General features: G+C 43.9%; 1 protein-coding gene, 1 long non-coding RNA gene and 1 other non-coding gene across 3 annotated transcripts; 2 read left to right on the forward strand and 1 right to left on the reverse strand.

The window, feature by feature from the left end:
* Window positions 1–2,352: 2,352 nt before the first annotated feature.
* LOC105497859 (mitochondrial ribosomal protein L9) lies at window positions 2,353–6,180 on the forward strand. Its single transcript, XM_011769366.2, has 7 exons — window positions 2,353–2,527; window positions 2,709–2,865; window positions 3,352–3,476; window positions 3,690–3,740; window positions 4,290–4,391; window positions 4,926–5,009; window positions 5,654–6,180. The coding sequence occupies exons 1-7, from the start codon at window positions 2,375–2,377 to the stop codon at window positions 5,783–5,785; spliced, it is 804 nt and encodes a 267-aa protein (XP_011767668.1). The 5' UTR covers window positions 2,353–2,374; the 3' UTR covers window positions 5,786–6,180.
* On the reverse strand, window positions 6,129–11,463 carry LOC105497860 (uncharacterized). The gene is made up of 3 exons (XR_011616928.1): window positions 10,927–11,463; window positions 8,500–8,586; window positions 6,129–6,256 (listed from the first exon to the last, which is right to left on the reverse strand). It is a non-coding gene; the product is annotated as an uncharacterized lncRNA (long non-coding RNA).
* Window positions 11,464–20,253: 8,790 nt separating this feature from the next.
* LOC112429577 (U6 spliceosomal RNA) lies at window positions 20,254–20,357 on the forward strand. Its single transcript, XR_003021846.1, has one exon. It is a non-coding gene; the product is annotated as a U6 spliceosomal RNA (small nuclear RNA).
* Window positions 20,358–21,147: the final 790 nt, after the last annotated feature.

A 21,147-nucleotide genomic window follows, 5' to 3' on the forward strand; every position in this document is an offset into this window, starting at 1 on the left:
CTAGAAAAATAAACATAGTAAATTATTTAGTATGTTAGAAGGTAACTGCTATGGGGTGGGGGGAATAGAGCAAGATAAAGGAAGATAAGGAACATGAAGGGGATGGGTCAGGGTTACAATAACAAACAGGGTAATCTCTCATTGAAAAAAACTGACATTTAAACACTTGGAGGATGTGAGGTTGTTAACCAAGCCAGCATCTGAGGATAAGAGCATCCAATGCAGAAGTAGCCAGTGCAAAAGCCCTGAGCAGGAAATGTGCCTGCTGTTTTCAAGAAACATGGAGGCCACTGTGGGTGGAGCAGTGTAAACTACAGAGGAGCTAATGGGGTCAGATTACGTATGGCCTTGTAGACCATTTGATGGCCTTTTTCTTTTACCTTGAGTAAAGGAGGAAGTCATTACAAAGTTTTGGGTGGAAGAATGATATGATCTGACTTATGCTTTAAAAAGATCATTCTGGCTGCTATAAATAAGCTACAGAGAATTATAAACTGTAGAGAATGAAGGGATATCTTTTAGGGGACTATTGCAGTAATCCAGGAGAAAGTCGTGTCTTATTCCAGGGTAGAGCATTGGAGGTGGTGACAAATGGTTGGATTCTGGAAATACAAGTGCTCCTTGACTTACAATAGGGCTATGTCCTGATAAACCCATCATATGTTGAAAGTATCATAAGTTGAAAATGCATATAATACACCTACCAAACACCATAGCTTAGCCTAGCCTACCTTAAACATGCTCAGACAACTTAGCCGACAGTTGGGTAAAATCATCTAACACAAAGCCTATTTTATAATAAAGTGTTGAATATTTCATGTAACTTATTGATGTCCTACTGAGTGCACATCACCTTCACACCATTACAAACTCAAAAATTGTAAATCCAAGTCAGGGACTATCTGTAATTTAAAGGTAGAACCCACAGGATTTCCTGATGGAGTATGAGGGAAAAGAGTTAGAATGGAAAGAATGGAGTTTCTGTCAACTGAGAGGAGAAAGGCTGCAAATGGGGCAGTTTTGGGGACGGGGGGGGGGCCTTAAATAAATTAGGACAGTTAACTTTGAAGTGTCCTTTAGATACATAAGAGGAAAATGACGAGTAACAGTTGAATATTTGAGACGAGTTTGGGAGATGTCTAGGATGGACTAGAAATTTGGGAGTCACTGGCATATAAATGGTATTGTAAGCCACGAGACCGGATGAGATCCACAGTGACTGTATACCGAGAAGAGTAAAGGTTTAAAAACGGAGTCCCGGAGGCTTTGTTTGTTTGTTTGTTTGTTTTTTGTTTGTTTTTTGTTTTTTTGAGACAGAGTCTCGCTCTGTCGCCCAGGCTGGAGTGCAGTGGCGCGATCTTGGCTCACTGCAAGCTCCGCCTCCCGGGTTCACGCCATTCTCCTGCCTCAGCCTCCCGAGTAGCTGGGACTACAGGCGCCCGCCACCTCGCCCGGCTAGTTGGTTTTTTTTTTTTTTTTTTTTGTATTTTTTAGTAGAGACGGGGTTTCACCGTGTTAGCCAGGATAGTCTCGATCTCCTGACCTCGTGATCCGCCCGTCTCAGCCTCCCAAAGTGCTGGGATTACAGGCTTGAGCCACCGTCCCCGGCCGTCCCGGGGGCATTCTAAGAAGCAGGGAGAAAAGGAGAAATCAGCAGAGGAGACTGAAGAAGACCGGTGTCCCGGAGGCCACGTAAAGTGTATTTAGCAGGAAGGAGGACTGGTCAGTACGTTTAAGGGCCAGTCTTTCCATAATCTCCATAATCACGGACCTTCTTTCATCCAATTTTTATGGTCTTCTGTCCAGTACTGAGACCCTCCCCAGAGGGAACTGTCGGGGCCCTACCATAGTTGCTTTTTTTCTATGGCTTACACAGCTTGTGATTTAGAATTCTCCTTTATTAGCTTAAATACTGCAATGTAATGATTAAGGGTTAGGCTCTTCCTGGAGCTGGCAGAATTTTCCAAGGGATCCCATCCTTTACTACTTTTAGGTAGATTTGAAGTAAGGAAAAGTGAGAGCATCATTCATTCTCCCGTCAGTATCCAGTCATCACAAAACGTCAGAATTAAAAGTTACCCCAGCAACTAGAGCTAAAGCAAAGCCCACACTTTCCAGAGGAAGAGCGTCTTTTCCAGCGTCAGTCCACCTAACACTCATTCCATTATCAGTCAGTAATTCTGGGCGTCCCTCCCCTCTGCCAAAAAGAAAAAATAGGCAAGCCGCACTGCCATCTGTCCCCCGGCCCAATCCCCATCCACCAGCTCAGCCCAGACCCAAGCCGCCCCGGCGCGCCGCAGGCAGCCCTGGCGGGGGCCTTTCCTGCCGCCCGACGCTGGGGTCCTCCCTTAGGTCTCATTCTGTGCCTGCGAACATGGCGGCGCTCGTGGTCACGGCTCCGGGCAGAGCTCTGCTACGGGCGGGCACTGAGCGGCTGCTGCGGGGAGGTATCCAGGAGCTACTGCGGCCACGACATGAAGGGAACTCCCCTGGCCTGGCGCGCGACTTCAGCCTCTCTCAAAATCGGGTGAGGGCCGAGTCTGGGGTAGGGGGTAGATAACGCTCGAGTATTGTTTCTGGAGGCTCACTGGGACCTGGAGGGGGCCGATGTGGGGGTGGCGGGCTTTCCTTTAAGGGCTGGCGGCCGTGGTGGAGGGAGACGGTGTTCCTTGTGGAGACTAGCTCACCGTCGCTTTCCTGGCCGCCAGGGCACGGTCATCGTGGAGCGCTGGTGGAAGGTACCGCTGGCCGGGGAGGGCCGGAAGCCGCGCCTGCACCGGCGACATCGCGTCTATAAGCTGGTGGAGGACACGAAGCATCGGCCCAAGGAAAACCTGGAGCTCATCCTCACGCAGTCGGTGGAGAGTAAGGCCCGGGCCGAGGCTCCTCCTCTGAGGCTGGTCCAATTTGGCATCAGCTTTTTCCTGCCTGTCCCCCTCAACTATTTGCCTTGTTTTTTCTTTGTGGAAATAATCAGCTCTATATGTGAGAAGAGGAAGCCATAAAAACTATTGTGATTGTGACATTGGCCTCCAGCATTGAAAATTAAAACATAAAGACAGCAAGCAACATCGTTAACAGGGTGTGGGGAGAGGAGCCTGACAATTTGTGCCACAACTGACATCCTCTCATGGGACAACTCCTCCCTGTATACAGGGGATATTAAATTTATACATCAAGTCGTAAAGAAACTAATTAGCAGTCTCTTAAATCTTGTTCCTAGTGAGTATGAATTAGCATTTCTTTTAGGAAAAATAAGCACTGTGAGAAAGAGGTGCTTCTCTCTTTGATCATCTTTTCTTTAGGGACTCCTAGATGGTTCTAATCCCCTCTCTCTGTTCTCATTGACAGATATTGGAGTCCGGGGTGACCTGGTGTCAGTGAGGAAATCTTTGGGCCGGAATAGACTCCTTCCTCAGGGACTGGCTGTATATGCATCCCCTGAAAACAAGAAGCTGTTTGAAGAGGAGAAATCGGTGAGCTCAAAGGAAGGACAGAGACTTGGAGAGATAAAACAACTTTTCTCTCGCAGCTTCCTTCCCTTTGATATTTAACTTGAAAATGAAATAGGAACTAGAAGAACAGGAATCCAGAAGCCCAGCCAATGCCCAGCATGGGAATAGTTTGATGCTATTTAACATGGGTTCATTTTTCTCTTACTGCTTTTCATCTTTAACTTTTTTTTCTAGCTGAGACAAGAAGGAAAATTAGAGAAGCTCCAGACCAAGGCAGGTGAAGCGGTGAGTAGAAACGTAAAAAGTATTTATTGATCACTTACAAGACTTAACAACCTTACCCTGAGAGTCTTCCTGATTCCCTTGAGGTCTCCTGATTGCAGGCAGATCCAAGAGTGGGAGAAAGGGGAAGTGTTGTGGCTGCCCCACAAAACCGGTATGGAGACCTCTTGGGAGATCCCTGATGTGTTGGGTGAAGTGCCCTAAAGTACCAAGGGAGGTCCCAATCTGGGAATCAGGGAACCCATGGAATAGTCTGAGATGAGGCCTCCACCTTCAAGGATATTTATGTACAAGTTGGAGAGAACATAGACACATGAGAAGATAATCAGTACAGGCGCCCGCCACTATACCCAGCTAATTTTTGTATTTTTGGTAGAGACGGGGTTTCACCATGTTGGCCATGCTGGTCTCAAACTCCTGGGCTGAAGTGATCCAACCACCTTGGCCTTCCAAAGTGCTGGGATTTCAGGCGTGAGCCATCGTGCTTGGCTTGCATACCTTGTGACCTGACATGTTTCCTCTCCTTTGACTCCAACTCATAATTCCTTTCAGACAGTGAAATTTCTAAAAAGCTGTCGCCTGGAGGTAGGAATGAAGAACAATGTCAAATGGGAGCTGAACCCTGAAATAGTTGCCCGCCACTTCTTCAAGAATGTGAGTGTTCCCAAAAACCACTCTACCCCTGAGGTGGAAGCTGCCTCTGGGAAGGAGGCCTGAGATTGATCCCTTTGTTAGGGAGGGGTGTGATCATCCAGCTGTAGTTAGGGAAAGTATTCTTGGTTGGTTTGCAGGCGTGTGGGAAGGAAATGGCTAAGGACTGAGGATGGTCACATAGAATTTGAAGATTGGTAGGAAAAGGTGATGGTTTCCATTTATTTCCTGTCTACCTAGGGAAATGCTGGGGATTTGTGACTCACTGGAGAATTGTTACTTCTGTAGATGAAGTGGTTTTGGCCTCAAACCCTGTTTCTCTGTGAATCTACCTCCCTTTCTGAGAAATCAGAATTGAATATCTCTACTACTGTCTATGAAGGTGTATGCCCTTCTCTCCCATGGAATCAGCCAGAGTAGACACCCCAGTTTTATTCATCCCTGTGCAGGAAATCCTGTAACCCTCTTTATGAGGTTACCTAAAGTGGCAGTCACGAAAACAGTTCATTTGAGCTGAGATTTTTTTTTTTTTTCCAGCTTGGTGTTGTGGTTGCCCCACATACATTAAAGTTACCAGAAGAGCCTATCACACGGTGGGGCGAGTATTGGTGTGAGGTGACGGTGAGTGTTTTGCATACTTTCTTTTCTTCTTTTCTTTCTCCTTTTTCACCCCCTTTTTCCTTTTTTTCCTTTTTCTTTCCCAAGACAGGGTTTTGTTTCATTGCCCAGGCTGGATTCAAACTCCTGGGTTCAAGTGATCCTCCCACCTCAGCCTCCCAGGTAGCTAGCTAGGACTACAGGCATTAGCCACCGCACCTGGCACCTAGCTCTCCCTTTTTTCTTTTTCTCTTTTTTTTTTTTTTTTTTTTTGAGATGGAGTCTCACTCTGTTGCCCAGGCTAGAGTGCAGTGGCATGATCTCAGCTCGCTGCAACCTCTACCTCCCAGGTTCACGCGATCCTTCTGCCTCAGCCCGCCTAATAGCTGGGATTACAGGCATATGCCACCATACCCGGCTAATTTTTGTATTTTAGTAGAGACAGGGTTTCCCCATGTTGGCCAGGCTGGCCTCAAACTCCTGACCTCAGGTGATCCATCCGCCTCAGCCTCCCAAAGTGCTGGGATTACAGGCATGAGCCACTGTGCCCAGCCCTAGCTCTCCTTTTTCTGACTGGGAGAAAAGTCAGGGTGAAAAGCTGGGATTAGGTAGTGTTAATTCTTACCTACCTGACTGATCTCTGAGAATTTCCATTGTTTTGTGTGCAGGTAAATGGGCTTGATACTATAAGAGTGCCTATGTCTGTGGTGAACTTTGAGAAGCCCAAGACCAAAAGGTATAAGTACTGGTTAGCTCAGCAAGCTGCCAAGCGCATGGCCCCCACCAGCCCCCAGATCTAAATCTCTCCCTCCAAGACAGCAAAGCAGAATCAGGAGCAGTGGAGCAGAAATGGGCAAGCACCTTGATCTCACTCCCAGTTCTGACCAAATGCAGAATTTTAGAGAACATCCGAAGACATCAGACTGCACTGCGTATACATGTTGAATTCTTCATTTTCGCCATCTTTAACTATCGTCACTGGGGCAGTCTTGTTCCAGAAGTACCAGGCTGTAGATTTGATAAGCCAGATACAATAGACCGAAACTATCCAAAACCTGTTTAGCTTGTTCCTCCATTGGAGTTTATTGGGACAAACAGAAGAACCAGCCATTGTCTCCAGTACTTGCCACATTCTCATCATCCCAACTGAACATTTGTATCCCAAGCAGACATAAAGAGATTATGTTCTTTTTAAGTGTTGTTTATTGGTCTTGAGTAGATGGGACAGGACATCCAACTGACATACTTCCTTGAGCCACAGAGGTTTGCTGCTACAAAGGAAAGAAGAGAGTATCTTAGACTGCATCCACAGTTACTGTGGTATGAACAAATTGTGCTGAACAAGTTGATGATGTGTTTGGTCTTAACACTTACTCTTCTTAGATATATTGATGTAGTCATCAGTGTGAATAAGCACAATGGATTCTACTTCTCTAAGACCTGAATAAGGCCTAAGGGTAATTGTTGGAAAGCTGGGATGAAAGAAGCTTTAAAAGGGAACCTTGTTCCTTGAACCAGCTCCCGAAATTCTGAAAAAGAAGTTACCTTAATTTCCTTGACCAAGATTAAGATAGGGAGCTAGTCGTGAGGTAACTCTGGAATGGATGAATGGATGTCTTGATGGGAGATAAGGAAAGTAGATAGTTTTCTTTCTTTTTTTTTTTTTTTCTTTTTTGAGACGGAGTCTCGCTTTGTCGCCCAGCCTGGAGTGCAGTGGCATGATCTCCGCTCACTGCAGCCTTCCAGGTTTAAGTGATTCTCCTGCCTCAGCCTCCCAAGTAGCTGGGACTACAGGCATGTGCCGCAGCACCCAGCTAATTTTTTATATTTTTACTAGAGACAGGGTTTCACCATATTGACCAGGCTGGTCTCAAACTCCTGACCTCATGATCCACCCACCTCAGCCTCCCAAAGGGCTGGGATTACAGGCATGAGTCACCACGCCTGGCCTGAAAGTAAATAGTTTTCTATAAGTTCAGAGTTTCATTAGTAGAAAAAAGAACATTCATTTTCAGGTGGATTGTGCCAAGGTCACTCAAATACAGTGTGAGGTCATTCAGTTTAGGGTAGTAGATGGGATCATTGACTCCTTTGCTATCCATACCATACCAGATGTTGGTTTCTTTCCTATTTGAGCTCACCTACCACTCTGAGTCAGTTAAGCACTTCCATTCACTTTCATCCCTTCTCAGCTAATGAGAAAGTCTGTCATCAATAGTTGCACTGATAACTATTGCCAACTTCATACTTGACAGAGCTCTATAACTCAAGTCTGGCGCTGGCACTATCTGAAATTTAGCATTTCTCCCCTCCTCACCTTTTTTTTTTTTAATAGGAAAATAACATATTAGGGAATAGGCAGGCATCCAGACTCAGAACTGGAATTGCTTCTTGGTGGCACTGGGGACCATGAGCATGTTGAAGTGCACCATCTTGCTCATGCTGGTGCTTACCCAACCATGATGATGTTGCTGATCTGGACATCCCTGATGCAAGGGGATGGGTGCATTAACATGTTCTTGTGCTTCTTGAAGCAACTGTACTTATACATGTAGTGGAAATAATCTTGGTGGATGATGTTGATCTTTTGCATCTTTTATCTTGGTCACCATGCAGACAGGATCCACCCTCAGATGGAGACGTTACCAATGAAGGGGCAATCAGTGTAAATATAGGTGCCCTCGGCCTATACAGGTATATTGACGCCAAAACTGATTTTCTTTTTTTAGAGATGGAGTTTCTCTCTCGTTGCCCAGGCTGGAGTGCAATGGCACAGTCTCAGCTCACTGTAATCTCCACCTCCCGAGTTCAAGCGATTCTCCTGCCTCAGCCTCCCGAATAGCTGGGATTACAGGTGCCTGCCACCACACCCAGCTAATTTTGTATTTTTTTAGTGGAGACGGGGTCTCACCATGTTGGCCAGGCTGGTATTGAACTCCTGACCTGAGGTGATCCACCCACCTCAGCCTTCCAAAGTGCTAGGATTACAGGCATGAGCCACCGCGCCCAGCTGCAGACTGATCTTATGGTCCTATAGGAACTTATCATTGCCAGTATCTCCCAGCAGGACCCTCTTGTTTTGAAAGATGGTTGGCTGCTTTTGGTAGGCACACTCAGTCTTGGATTTAACAGAACTTCCTGAAAGGTTTGAGCCTCCATTAACTTGCAGAGACCCCAGCATTTAGGAAGCGCTAATCTAGATTGAAGCAGATGCATACACTTCCGTACCCCAGTTAATCCCTAGTGTGTTGGGGACACCCAGAATTAACCCCCAAACTGAAGCATAGAGTTCTGCCATCCTGTACACGCTCCTGAGGTTTGGAGAGGACCTGCAGCCTCATCATGAGCCCCAAGCCCACTGAAATTTGCCATTTCAGTGATCCCCATTCCTATTGTCCTTGAAATGGTAGGCTCGTTAAACACAGCATCTCTCAACATGACCATCATGAAGCTCTCTGAAATTGAGCAACAGGCACACATTTAATACAGCTAACCTTAAAAAGCATTTAAATACCTGCCACAGGTTGCGTTCCTGGCAAAAACACTGTGTTGGAGATTCATGTGCAGGAAGTTTATTGGGAGGAGTTATCTGCATCAACACCTGTAGGGGAGTAAAGGCAGTAGAATTGGGTAGAGGGAGAAATTGAGCTGATGCAGTCTTAAAAAATGCCTCAGTCAACCAGGAACTCAAACAAGGATGGCTCTACCGGATGCCCTAATAGGACAAATAGGCTGGACCTTATCTCCCTACTTGACCAGGAAAGGGGTATGATCTTGAGTGAGTTGGCTGACTTCAGCCAAAGGCAGGCCCCGAATGGGGCACAGGTGACGGCTGTCAGCATTCATAGCAGCTTCAGTCCTGAAGGGGAAGATATGGGCAGCACACCGCAGTCAACACTACAGTCCACCCCTTGCACTGCTCAGACTGATTTGTTTCATTAGTTCTGGAATGGTTTCTTCAGGATTCTGATGGATCTCTTTCTGGGGAAACTTAAAAGAGGAAGGTCTGGGACAGGCCACAGCCTCTGCTGCTGTAGCTTGAGTTTGCAACTGGCATTCACCTCCCTTCTCTACTACCCATTGTTGATCTTTCCCTAACTCCCTGAGACTTGTACCTCTGGTTCATGGGGGTTACCAGATGAGGTACCTGGCTATCATGCCCTTCTCAGGCTATGACTGCACTTGTTCATTTATCATCAAAATTGGGCAAGGAGAAACATACTCAAGTGGATGATCTGGGTGCCCAATATATTCTTCCCTGTCCCCACTGTGTAATAGCAGCCCCACCTCCTGATAATGACTCCTTTCCTTGCTTTCTTGTCTCTTGGTAGTGAGTTGGAGTAATCTGGTGCCTGCCATAGCTTAAAGTTTAGTGAGACTCAGTGTGTCCACTGGTGCAAATATTCCCCTTCTGGGAACCAGGACTTCTAAACCCTTAGAGACCAGAGTTGGGATAGAAGGCACAGTTTCTCCAATTGGATCACTGGGAGTGATGATAATGGTGGGCTGCTCCTACACCCACCCTTTGTTCCCCAGAGCCATATATTTTCCTTAAGGATACACTATTCAATGGCAGTTGGTCTCGGTCGGGTATGTACTGCATCATGAAGGATGATGCCTCCTCCTTACAAGGTATCATCTCCAATCTGGTGCCTTAGCTGTGCTTTTAACAAGCACTATTGGGGGAACCACCCCTGATAATTCAACGTAGGTTCTTTTCTATTTCCCTAAGTGTTGGCCAGTCTGAGAAATAAAGGGAAAGAGTGCAAAAGAGAGAAATTTTAAAGCTGGGTGTCTGGGGGAGACATCACATGTCGGCATTTTCCATGGTGCCCCCTGAGCCGTAAAACCAGCAAGTTTTTTTTAGTGATTTTCAAAGGGGAGGGAGTGTACGAATAGGGTGTAGGTCACAGAGATCACATGCTTCACAAGGCAATAAAATATCACAAGGCAAATGGGGGCAGAGCACCAGGGTGAAATTAAAATTGCCAATGAAGTTTTGGGCATGCATTGTCATTGATAACATCTTATTAAGAGACAGGGTTTGAGAGCAGACAACCGGTCTGACTAAAATTTACTAGGCAGGAATTTCCTCATCCTAATAGGCCTGGTAGCGCCACGGGAAACCGGGGCTTATTTCATCCCTTATCTGCAACCGTATAAGACAGACTCCCAGAGTGGCCATTGTAGAGACCTCGCCCTAGGAACGCATTCTCTTTCTCAGGGCTGTTCCTTGCTGAGAAAAAGAATTCAGCAATATTTCTCCTACTCACTTTTGTAAGAAGAGAAATATGGCTCTGTTCCGCCCAGCTCTCAGGCAGTCAGACCTGATGGTTATCTCCCTTGTTCCCTGAACATCACTGTTATCCTGTTCTTATTTCAAGGTGCCCAGATTTCATATTGTTTAAACACACGTGTTTTACAAACAATTTGTGCAGTTAACACAATCGTCACAGGGTCCTGAGGCAACATATATCCTCAGCTTACGAAGATGACGGGATTAAGAGATTAAAATAAAGACAGGCATAGGAAATCACAAGAGTATTGATTGCGGAAGTGACAAATGGACAAATGTCCATGAAATCTTCACAATTTACGTTCTTCTGCCATGGCTTCCTCTGTTGGGGTCCCTGCCTTCCCACAAGAAAGCACTGTATCAGGGAGCAGCTTCTGCATAGTATGGTATGTGATTAAAGCCGATCCCACCATCATGTACCCAGCATTCTACCTCCTTGCTATCAAGTGGGTCTCTTGGTTTGATGCAATGCTACACAAGATTTCAGGCCAATGGATCAAAATTTTGTAAACCTTTGGATGGTGTTGCTGACCGAGGCTGTGCAGGCAGGAAAGGCAAACCAATACCCATAATATACATCAATGCCCCTTCAATATAGAACACTTCCCCTTCCAAGGTAGCAAGGATACAGTGTAATCAACTTACCACCAAGTGGCTGGATGGTTTCCTTGACGAATGGTGATATCAGGCTAAGAGTTAGTCTTTGTTGCTAGCAAGCTGGACATTTCACTGATGCAGTAGTTAGATCAGACTTGATGAGTCCATGACGTTGAACACTTACATTAGCTCTACTGTGGCTCCTCCATTCATATGATCACTTTGCCAGCATTGGGGTGCCAGCAATAAAGCCTGGTTAAGATTATTTGGCGAAGTCATTCCATCTGCTTGGTTGGTGCCTTTTCTGTGGTGGATGTTATCTGATGGGAAAAAACCTGCAATACAAAAATCATACACTGTACACCCATTCTCAGGTACATTATGTGCCTTTCCCCCACACTTCCTCGTTTTTAATCTTCCAGTTTGTCTTCCAGGCCCATGAATCTATATATATTCTTTCTTCTGGCAGGTACACAGGCCATCTCTAAGTGGGGCCATAGTGCAGCCACAGTGTATTTCCAGCTTACTTTCACCTACTAAGACAACCTGTACATTAACCAAGCTCAGCCTTTTTCCTCTTCTGTCATCATGTCATGAGGGATCGCCGACCAATGTGGCTACAGATGTAAACTGAGAAAGAACCACCAGTGCATCAGTGGTGGGTGACAGGGGATCTGGGCACCTGCTTATGTAGCTCACTTTTGCCTTCCAGCCCTGCTTGTGCCCAATTCTACATATACCACTTTCATTTTATGAAGGATGACTGGTAGACCCACCCAGCCTTATGACTTGTGGGTTTGACAGAACCCAGGTTATAATACATCATCACTTACCGTCCCATAGGTAAGCACATTGTCTCAACTAGGACTCAGTAGCATTCCAGGAGCTCTCTTTTGAAAGGTGTATAGTGCTCTGTTTCAGATGGCATGGCATTGCTCCAGCACTATAGGGGGTGTGTGACTTACTATTGGGATTTATCACTAACAGTATATGATCTTTTCTCACCACTGACATGTCTAATATAATATAGTGTCTTGTGAGCCAAGCAGCAGGGCCATTTGTACCACAGTCTTGACCTGTTACAGAGCTTTTTCCTGCTCTGGGACCCACTCAAAATTGGCAGCCTTTTGTGTCACCTGATATTTGGGTCAGAGCAACATTCCCAAGTGTGGAATATGCTAGCAACAGACCCCAAGATGTTTGCAAGGCATTGTGCTTTTTAATGGTGAGAAACATGAGATGCAAAATTTCATCTTATCATCTTTGGAGGGAATGCCCTGGTATGCTTCAGACCACTGGACTTTTAAAAACCTCACTGATCTGGCAAAATCCTGAATATTTTTAGGGTTCTTGCAGTACTATTTGAAGAAAATTTATCCTACCAAGGCCTCTGATATAGGCATCATTTCAGGTTCATCCTGTACAATTACCATGATGTCATCAGTGCAGTAATGGGATGTCCTATGGAATGTCCGAATGGTCCAGGTCCCTTCAGACTATATTATGACAGAGGCAGGAGAATTTACATGGTCCAGAGGCAAAACTGTAAATGTATATTATTGCTCATCTCAGTGGAAGCAAGCTTTTATGGTCTTCCTTTTCACAGGGATGAAAAAGGGTTCACTGTCCAGATCAATACATTACCACGTAGGCTATGTTAATCTTCTCCAGCAAACATACCACATTTGGAACAGCAGATAGAATTAGCATTATTTGTTGATTGAGATTGCAGTAATCCATACTCATTCTCCAAGATCTGTCTGGTTTTAGCAGTTGCCAGACAAGTGAATTAAATGGCAATATGATGGGCACCACCACCTCTGCATGCTTTAGGTCTTCAAGCGGGGCACTGATGTAGGTAATTTTTATTTATTATATTGGTCCGGAATGGTGGAGGCAGTTCCAGGCACTTCATGTTGGTCTTCCTCACTATGATATTTCCTACATCACACACCAAAAAACCAACCTGGTGGTTCTGCCAACTGTCAAATATGTCTATTCCAACTGTCCGTTAAGGACTCATGAAATAACCACTAGGTGAGTGTAAACCTGATAGACCTACTGAGAGTCAGACCTGGAGCTGGAATACAATTATTACCTACCCTCCACACCCTACCACTCTAACAGAGTGAAGCTTCAGATCCTAGGGTGTCAATGTCAATGGACTCTCCAACCGTGCTTTAAATGTTTGCATAGTCCTCTTTCTCTCATGTGTGTTATGAAAATAAAAGATCTTAAGTCCCTGTGGGTTAGGATTGGGAAAATTACTACCTTATATACTTGTCATGGTGTCTCAGGGTCCTTTCTGCTAGAGACATAGCCTTTTTAGTAAATTGTTTCCACCTGAAAAATTGTCCCAATAAGACTTTCGCTTCTCCCAAGAAGGAAGTACAGCTACAGAAATTGCCTTCCCACTATACAACTATGAAACCAGATAAAATTATGAAAGAAATATTTATAGACAATGGAGAGCCGGTAGTGCAGAATTTTAACTGACAAAAGGGAAACAAGGTGAGTCACATGATTGCCTCAGCTTACTGCCTAGAGGCAGTTTCCTGCACTACACTGTTAGGAGCAGTGCAGAGAGGGGAGCCCCAATAGAGCTAGCAGTCTCATTGAGTAGAGAAAACAGATTAGAGTTGGTGGAGAATGCGTTGGCTAGAAATTAAGAGGGAAGGCCAGGCATGGTGGCTCACATCTATAATCCCAGCATTTTGGGAGGCTGAGGCAGGCGGATCACCTGAGGTTGAGTTTGAGACTGGCCTGACCAACATGGAGAAACCCCGTCTCTACTAAAAATACAAAATTAGCTGGGTATGGTGGCGCATGCCTGTAATCCCAACTATTCAGGAGACGGAGGCAGGAAAATCGCTTGAACCCGGGAGGCAGAGGTTGTGGTCAGCCGAGATCGCACCATTGCACTCCGACCTGGGCAACAAGAACGAAACTCCATCTCAAAAAAATAATAAACAAAAAAGAAAGAAAAAAAGAAAAGAAAAGAAAGATTAAAAGGGAAAACACTAGAGACGAGGGAATGATATAGAGAGGGCTTTGGAGATCTGCCAAGAGGTCCCAGACCTCAAAACTTTGGCTGAATACTGGTATGTACGTTAATGAGGTAAAATTCCACAGGGCAGGGGGTTAAAAACAACAACAACAACAACAACAGAAAATGAAAGGCCAAACAATTCTCAGAACTTACACAAGATTGGGAATATTTTGTTTATGTTCCTGACAGCCCATATGAATAGATCCTATAATACATGGGGCATCATATAGAGACTTTAAAAGGACTTAGTAGTGAACGATAGAATAAAGGTTACTCTGGAGCCATCATGCAAAGCTTGAAAGCAAGCACTGATGATCGAACTGATACCAAGCATGGCAGAACCAAGTCCAACACTCATTAGAGAAATGCAACAAAACCTAGCACTGAACAAAATCAAATTCCCAAGGTCTGACATTCAATTTAATATTATTGTACTGGATGTGGTGGCATGTACCTGTAGTCCCAGCTACTCAGGAGGCTGAGGCAGGAGGATCACTTGAGGCCAGGAGTTTGAGGCTGTAATACACTACAATCACACCCAATAAGAGCCACTGAACTTTAGCCTGGGCAACACAGTAAGACTCCGTCTCTTAAAAAAAAAAGGATTGTAAAAATAGATAGGAAGGCTGGGCGCGGTGGCTCAAGCCTGTAATCCCAGCACTTTGGGAGGCCGAGACGGGTGGATCATGAGGTCAGGAGATCGAGACCATCCTGGCTAACACAGTGAAACCCCGTCTCTACTAAAAAATACAAAAAACTAGCCGGGCGAAGTGGCGGGTGCCTGTAGTCCCAGCTACTCGGGAGGCTGAGGCAGGAGAATGGCGTGAACCCGAGAGGAGGAGCTTGCAGTGAGCTGAGATCCGGCCACTGCACTCCAGCCTGGGTGACAGAGCAAGACTCCGTCTCAAAAAAAAAAAAAAAAAATAGGAAAATGTTACCCAGAACCAAAAGAAACAGTCCCAGAAATGTCAGAAATGGTGGAATTAGTAGACAGGACATTAAAAGAGATATAAATATGCTTTTTTTTTTTTTTTTTGAGATAGAGTTTCACTCTTGTTGCCCAGGCTGGAGTACAGTGGTGTGATCCCAGCTCACTGCAACCTCCACCTCCCCGGTTCAAGTGATTCTCTTGTTTTAGTCTCCCCGGTGGCTGGGATTACAGGCGCCGGCCACCATGCCCGGCTGATTTTTTTCAGTAGAGATGGGGTTTCACCATATTGTCCAGGCTGGTCTCAAACTCCTGACCTCAGATGATCCTCCCCCCTCGGCCTCCCAAAGCGCTGGGATTACAGGTGTGAGCCACCGCGCCTGGCCTTCATGTTCTTAAGAATGAAATAAAGGAAATGCAAGTAGACCCTTATTTCATACCATATGTAAATATCAACTCAAAATGGGGTAAAGACTTACATGTAAGACCAGAAACAATAAAACTACCAGAAGAAAACATAGGGGGAAAGCTCCATGACATTGGTCTGAAAAATGATTTTTTAGATATGAGCCCAAAAGCACAAGCAACAAAATCAAAAGTAGACAAACAGAATTGCATCAAAATAAAAAGCCTCTGCACAGCAAAGCAAAAAATCAACAGAGTAAAGAGACAACCTAGCCAGTGGGAGAAAATATCTACAAACCATACATTTGACAAAGGGTTAATATCCAAAATATATAAGGAAACCTAACAATTCAATAGCGAGAAAGCAAATGACCTGACTTTAAAAATGGGCAAAGGGCCGGGTGCAGAAGCTCACACCTGTAATCCCAGCACTTTGGGAGGCCGAGGCAGGCAGATCACTTGAAGTCAGGAGTTTGAGACCAGCCTGGCCAACACGGTGAAACCCCGTCTCTACTAAAAATACAAAAATTAGCCGGGTGTGGTGGTGCACGCCTGTAATCCCAGCTACTGGGGAGGCTGAGACAGGAGAATTGCTTGAACCCAGAGTTGCAGTGAGCTGAGATCCCAATACTGCACTCCAGCCTGGGCAATAGAGTGAGACTCAGTCTCAAAAAAAAAAAAAAAAAAAAAAAAAAAGGCAAAGGGCCTGAATAGACATTTCTCAAATGAAGAAATGACCAACAAGTATACGAAAAAATGCTCAATTAAAGCCATAATGAAACGTCGCCTCACATCTGTTAGAATGGCTACTAATAGACAAAAGATAATAAGTGTTGGTAAGAATAAGGAGAAGAGAGAACCCTGGTCCTCTGTTGGGATTTTCAGTCAGTACAGCCATTATGGAAAATGGTAATTTCTTTAAAAATCAAAACTCTAACTACCATTGAAGACTTTTCTGTGGTACTAAAAAGAAAAAAGTAAAAACAAAAAAAAAAAAACAAAAAAAAAAAAATAGAAATACTATATGATCCATCAATCTCACTGCTGGGTATATACCTGAAGGAAACAAAATCATTATGTCACAGAGGTGTCTGCACTCCATGTTCATTGCAGCACTGTTCACTCAGCCAAGATATGAAATCAACCTAAGTGTTGGTCAAATAATATAAAATTTCAGTTAGAAGGAATAAGTTCAAGCGATCTATTGTACAATATAAAGACTATAGTTAATAATCTATTGCATGCTTGAAAATTGCTAAGAAAATAGATTTTATGTCCAGGCGCTGTGGCTCACGCCTGTAATCCCAACACTTTGGGAGGCCAAGGCGGGTGGATCATGAGGTCAGGAGCTTGAGACCAGCCTGGCCAATATGGTGAAACCCCATCTCTACTAAAAATACAAAAAATAGCTGGGCGTGGTGGCGCGTGCCTGTAATCCCAGCTACTGGGGAGTCTGAGGCAGGAGAATCACTTGAACCCGGGAGGTGGAGGTTGCGGTGAGCTGAGATTGCGCCATTACACTCCAGCCTGGGCAACAAGAGCAAAATTCCATCTCAAAAAAAAAAAAAAAAAAAAGAAAATAGATTTTATGTGCTCTTACCACACAAAAAATGATAAGTACGTGAGGTAATATATGTGTTAATTAGCTAGGTTTAGCCATTCCACAATGTATACATACATCAAAACATCATGTTGTACCCTACAAACACATACAAGTTTTATTTGTCAATTAAAAAAAATAAAAACAGACCCAGTCAGGAGAAAAAGTTCAAAAAAGGAGTTTATACTATTAATTTCACTAGGGCCTCAGAGGAGACATAGTATTTTAGTTCTGAACTTAAAAATATGTGAGATTAGGGGTTCTAGAAATAAATATTTAGCCATTTTCCTAGTTGTCTTTTTGTAAAGGTTAACAGTATCATACTGAATTAAATTTAAAGTGAACATATTTAATCTGTTAGTTAAATAATGTAAAGAAAAACAAAAATATAATGAGAGAAATGGAAGGTATTCTTAAAAGACCAAAATGGAACTTCTTGAGATGAAAAATATATCTGAAATGGAAAATACACTGGATGGAACTTCTGCCTCTGGGAGGATGGGGTAATGTATTTCACCACTCCTAGAACAACCGTAAACCCTGGAAATTATTTATTAAACATAAGAAGACTTGGAAAGGTGGAGAAAAGAAAGCAGGCTGGATAGAAACCTAAAGACCCAAGAAATACCACAGTGGTGAGTTCTCTGAGTTTTCTTTCAGCTCCATTTATTTGACACTTGGAGCTGAAGAAACCAGCAACCAGGAAATGCCAATGGGCACAGACCAAAAAGCAAAAGAAAAGCTCCAACAAAAGCCTGTTTCTGCTAGCCAAAGGCAAGGGGCAGTCTGTAAGACAGGAACTTTTAGCCATACTACAGGGTGCCTAGATTAAACTTTATTCTGGGTGGTCTGTGAGGTGTTTCTGGATGAGATTAGCTTTTGAATCTATGGACTCAGTAAAGCAGATTACTCTCCCCAGTGTGAGTGACGTCATCCAGTCTGTTGAGGGCCTGAATAGAATAGAAAGGCAAAGGAAGGACAAATGTCCCTGTTTTGCTTCCTACCTGCCTGCTTGAGCTGGGACATCAGTCTTCTCTTGCTCTTGGACTGGAATTTACAACACTGGCTCCCTTGGTTCTCAGGCTTTCAGACTCAGACTGACATTACACCACGGACTTTTCTGGGGCTCTAGTTTGCAGATGGCAGATCATGGGATTTCTCAGCCTCGGTAATCACATGAGCCAATTTATACATATATTCCATTGGTTCTGTTTCTCCAGAGAACTCTACTACAGTGGCCCTACCCCAACCCATGCCAAAACTAAGTGGGAAACCTAGACTTCCACTCTCTCAAGGTTGCAACAGGCCACCCCAATACCCTCACTAGAGTGGTGTCACACAAGGCCAAGTAGGGAACTGGGACTTTTGTCCCAGCCAGCCAGTAATGAGCCCTCCTCTCTGTGAGCGTGGTGGCAATAAAGACCGTGGTGTCCATGGGGAACCTGGACATCCATCTGGCAGAAATGAGGTACCCCTCTGCTTTCCTGCTCGGTTGGTATCAGAGGAGGCCTAGTAGAGTCAGGACCTTAACCATCACCCAGAGGTAATGAGGCCACCTCTACCACAGTATCAGGAGAGACCACGTGGGGCTGGAACAAGCAGCCCCATCCAGCAGTAAGGAGGAGACCTGTCCCGCTTGAGTGTCAACAGAGGTACAGAGGGAAATCTGAACTTCTCCCTTCACCTGGCAGCAATGAAATGACACCCCCTCTCATGCCAAAGCAGTGACAGACAAAGTCAGTTAAAATAAAAATTTTAAATTAAGATCCAAAGTCTTATAACATAATACAAAAATGTCCAGATCTCAAACTGAATGAAAAAATACAGTAGATGTCAACACTGAGATGGCAGCTATATTAGAATATCTGACAAAGATTTTAAAGCAGCTATGATAGAAATGCTTCAAGAAGCAGTTCTGAACACACTTGAAAAAAAGTTAAAAATATACAACTTCAGCAAAGAAATAGAAGGTATAAGGAAGAAGCAAATAGAAATATTAAAACTGTAAAATACAATAACCAAATAGAAAAGCTCAGCGGATAGGCTCAATGGCAGAATAAAGAGAACAAAGGGAAGAATCAGCATACGGTAAAACAATAGAAACTACTCGATCTGAACAACAGAGAAAATAGAGTGAGAAAATGAATAGAGCCCCAGGGACCTGAGAGACTGACAAGAGATTTAATGCTCCTGTGGCTCCTGTCGCTGGAGTCCCAGAAGAAGAAACAAAAGAGGGCAGGGCTGAAAAAGTACACCAAGAAATAATGACTGAGAACTTCCCAAGTTTGTCAGGAGACATAAACATAGTGATTCATATACGTAGTGATTCAAAAAGATGAGGAAGGCTCGGTACAGTGGTTCATGGCTGTAATCTCAGCACTTTGGGAGACAGAGGAAGGCAGACTGCTTGAGGCCAGGAGTTCAAGACCAGCCCAGGAAACATGCTAAAACCCCATCTCTTAAAAAAAGCAAACCAAAAATAAACAAACACACACACACACACACATACACACACACACACACACACAAAATTAGCCAGGTATGGTGGCATGCACCTGTGGTCCCAGCTGTGAGAGGATCATTTGAGCCCAGGAGGTCAAAGCTGCAGTAAGCTTTAATCACACCACTGCACTCTAGCCTGGGCAACAGAGTCAGACTCTGTCTCAAAAAAAAAAAAAAGAGAAAAAGAAAAGAAAAAAGAAAAAGAAAAAGAAAAAGAAAAAATGCTGAGGAAACCTCAACCAAGATAAACCTAAATAATCTGTGCCAAGCATGTTAAAATTAAACTTCTGAAATCAAAGAAAAAATCTCTTGAAAATGTCACTATAAGGAAACAAACAATTCAATGACAATGGATTTCTCATCAGAAATCATGGAAGTCAGAAGGAATTGGTACAATATTTTTCAAGGAAAGAAAAATCCTCCAGGAATGAAGAGGAAACTAAGATATTATCGGAAGTTTTCTTAGGGAAACAAAAAGAGTTTGTCACCAGTAGACCTACTCTAAAAGTGGCTGAAGGAGATTCTCTAAATGGAAAGGAAACAATGAAAAAAGAAATCTTGGAACGTTAGGAAGAAAAGACACAGTTAGCAAAAAATATGGGTAAAATCAATAGACGTTTCTTCTATCGAATTTTCTAAACTATGTTTGACAGTTGAAACAAAAATTACAACACTGTCTGATTTTATTCTAAAGGTATGTACAGGGAATGTTTTTAGAAATTATAAATTAGAGAGGGAACAGGGACAAAGAGAGGTAGGGTTTCCATACTTCACTCATACTGGTAAAATAATGACAACAGTAGGCTGTAATAAATTATGTGTATATATAATATAATACCTAGAACAATCAATAAGAAAGCTATGCAAATATACTCAAAAACACTGTAGAAAGTGCTCACTTCAGCAGCACATATATTAAAATTGAAAGGATAGAGAGATTAGCATGGCCTTTATGTAAGGATAACACGCAAATTTGTGAAGGGCTCCATATATTTTTTTAAATGCCATAGATAAAATAGAATTCTAAAAAATGTTCAAGTAATCTTTAGGAGGTAGGGAAAAGAAAACAAAGAAACCAAAATCAGAAAAAAACAAACAAAAACAAAAATTGGCAGACTTAAGCCCTAACATACCAATAACTACATAAAGATTAGTAGAATGAATTAAAAAGCATGACCCAAACTATGTACTCTCCACAGGAAACTTACTTTAAATATAATGATATAGGCAGGCTGAAAGTAGAAGGATGGGGAAAGTTATATCTTGCAGACATTAACCAAATTAGCTGGGCTTGGTGGCAGGCACCTGTAATTCAGGCTACTCAGGAGGCTGAAGCAGGAGAATCACCTAAACCTCAGAGGCAGAGATTGCAGTGACCCGAGATTGTGCCACTGGACTCCACCCTGGGTGACAGAGTGAGACTCTGTCAAAAAAAAATCCACACATGGTGGCTTACACCTGTAATCCCAGCACTTTGGGAGTCCAGGGCAGGCAGATTACTTGAGGTTAGGAGTTCAAGACCAGCCTGGCCAACATGGTGAAACCTCGTCTCCACTAAAAAAACACAAAAATTAGCCAGACATGGTGGTGGGCGCCTGAAATCCCAGCCACTCAGGAGACCGAAGCACAAGAATCGCTTGAACCCACAAGGCCGAGGTTGCAGTGAGCCAAGATGGTGCCACTGCACTCCAGCCTGGGTGATGGAGTGAGACTGTCTCAAAAAAAGACAAACATTAACCAAAGGAAAGCAAAAGCGGCTACACAGATAAAGTAGACTTCAAAGCA

Source organism: Macaca nemestrina, chromosome 1, assembly GCF_043159975.1.
Source record: "Macaca nemestrina isolate mMacNem1 chromosome 1, mMacNem.hap1, whole genome shotgun sequence".
NCBI classification, from domain to species: domain Eukaryota; kingdom Metazoa; phylum Chordata; class Mammalia; order Primates; family Cercopithecidae; genus Macaca; species Macaca nemestrina.

Excerpts from the sequence above, each read along its gene's own strand:
- LOC105497859 (XM_011769366.2), top strand. The coding sequence starts at position 2,375 with ATGGCGGCGCTCGTGGTCACGGCTCCGGGCAGAGCTCTGCTACGGGCG. Across the intron at positions 2,866-3,351 it reads CCTCACGCAGTCGGTGGAGA|ATATTGGAGTCCGGGGTGAC; the intron begins GTAAGGCCCGGG and ends TCTCATTGACAG. Across the intron at positions 3,477-3,689 it reads TGTTTGAAGAGGAGAAATCG|CTGAGACAAGAAGGAAAATT; the intron begins GTGAGCTCAAAG and ends TTTTTTTTCTAG.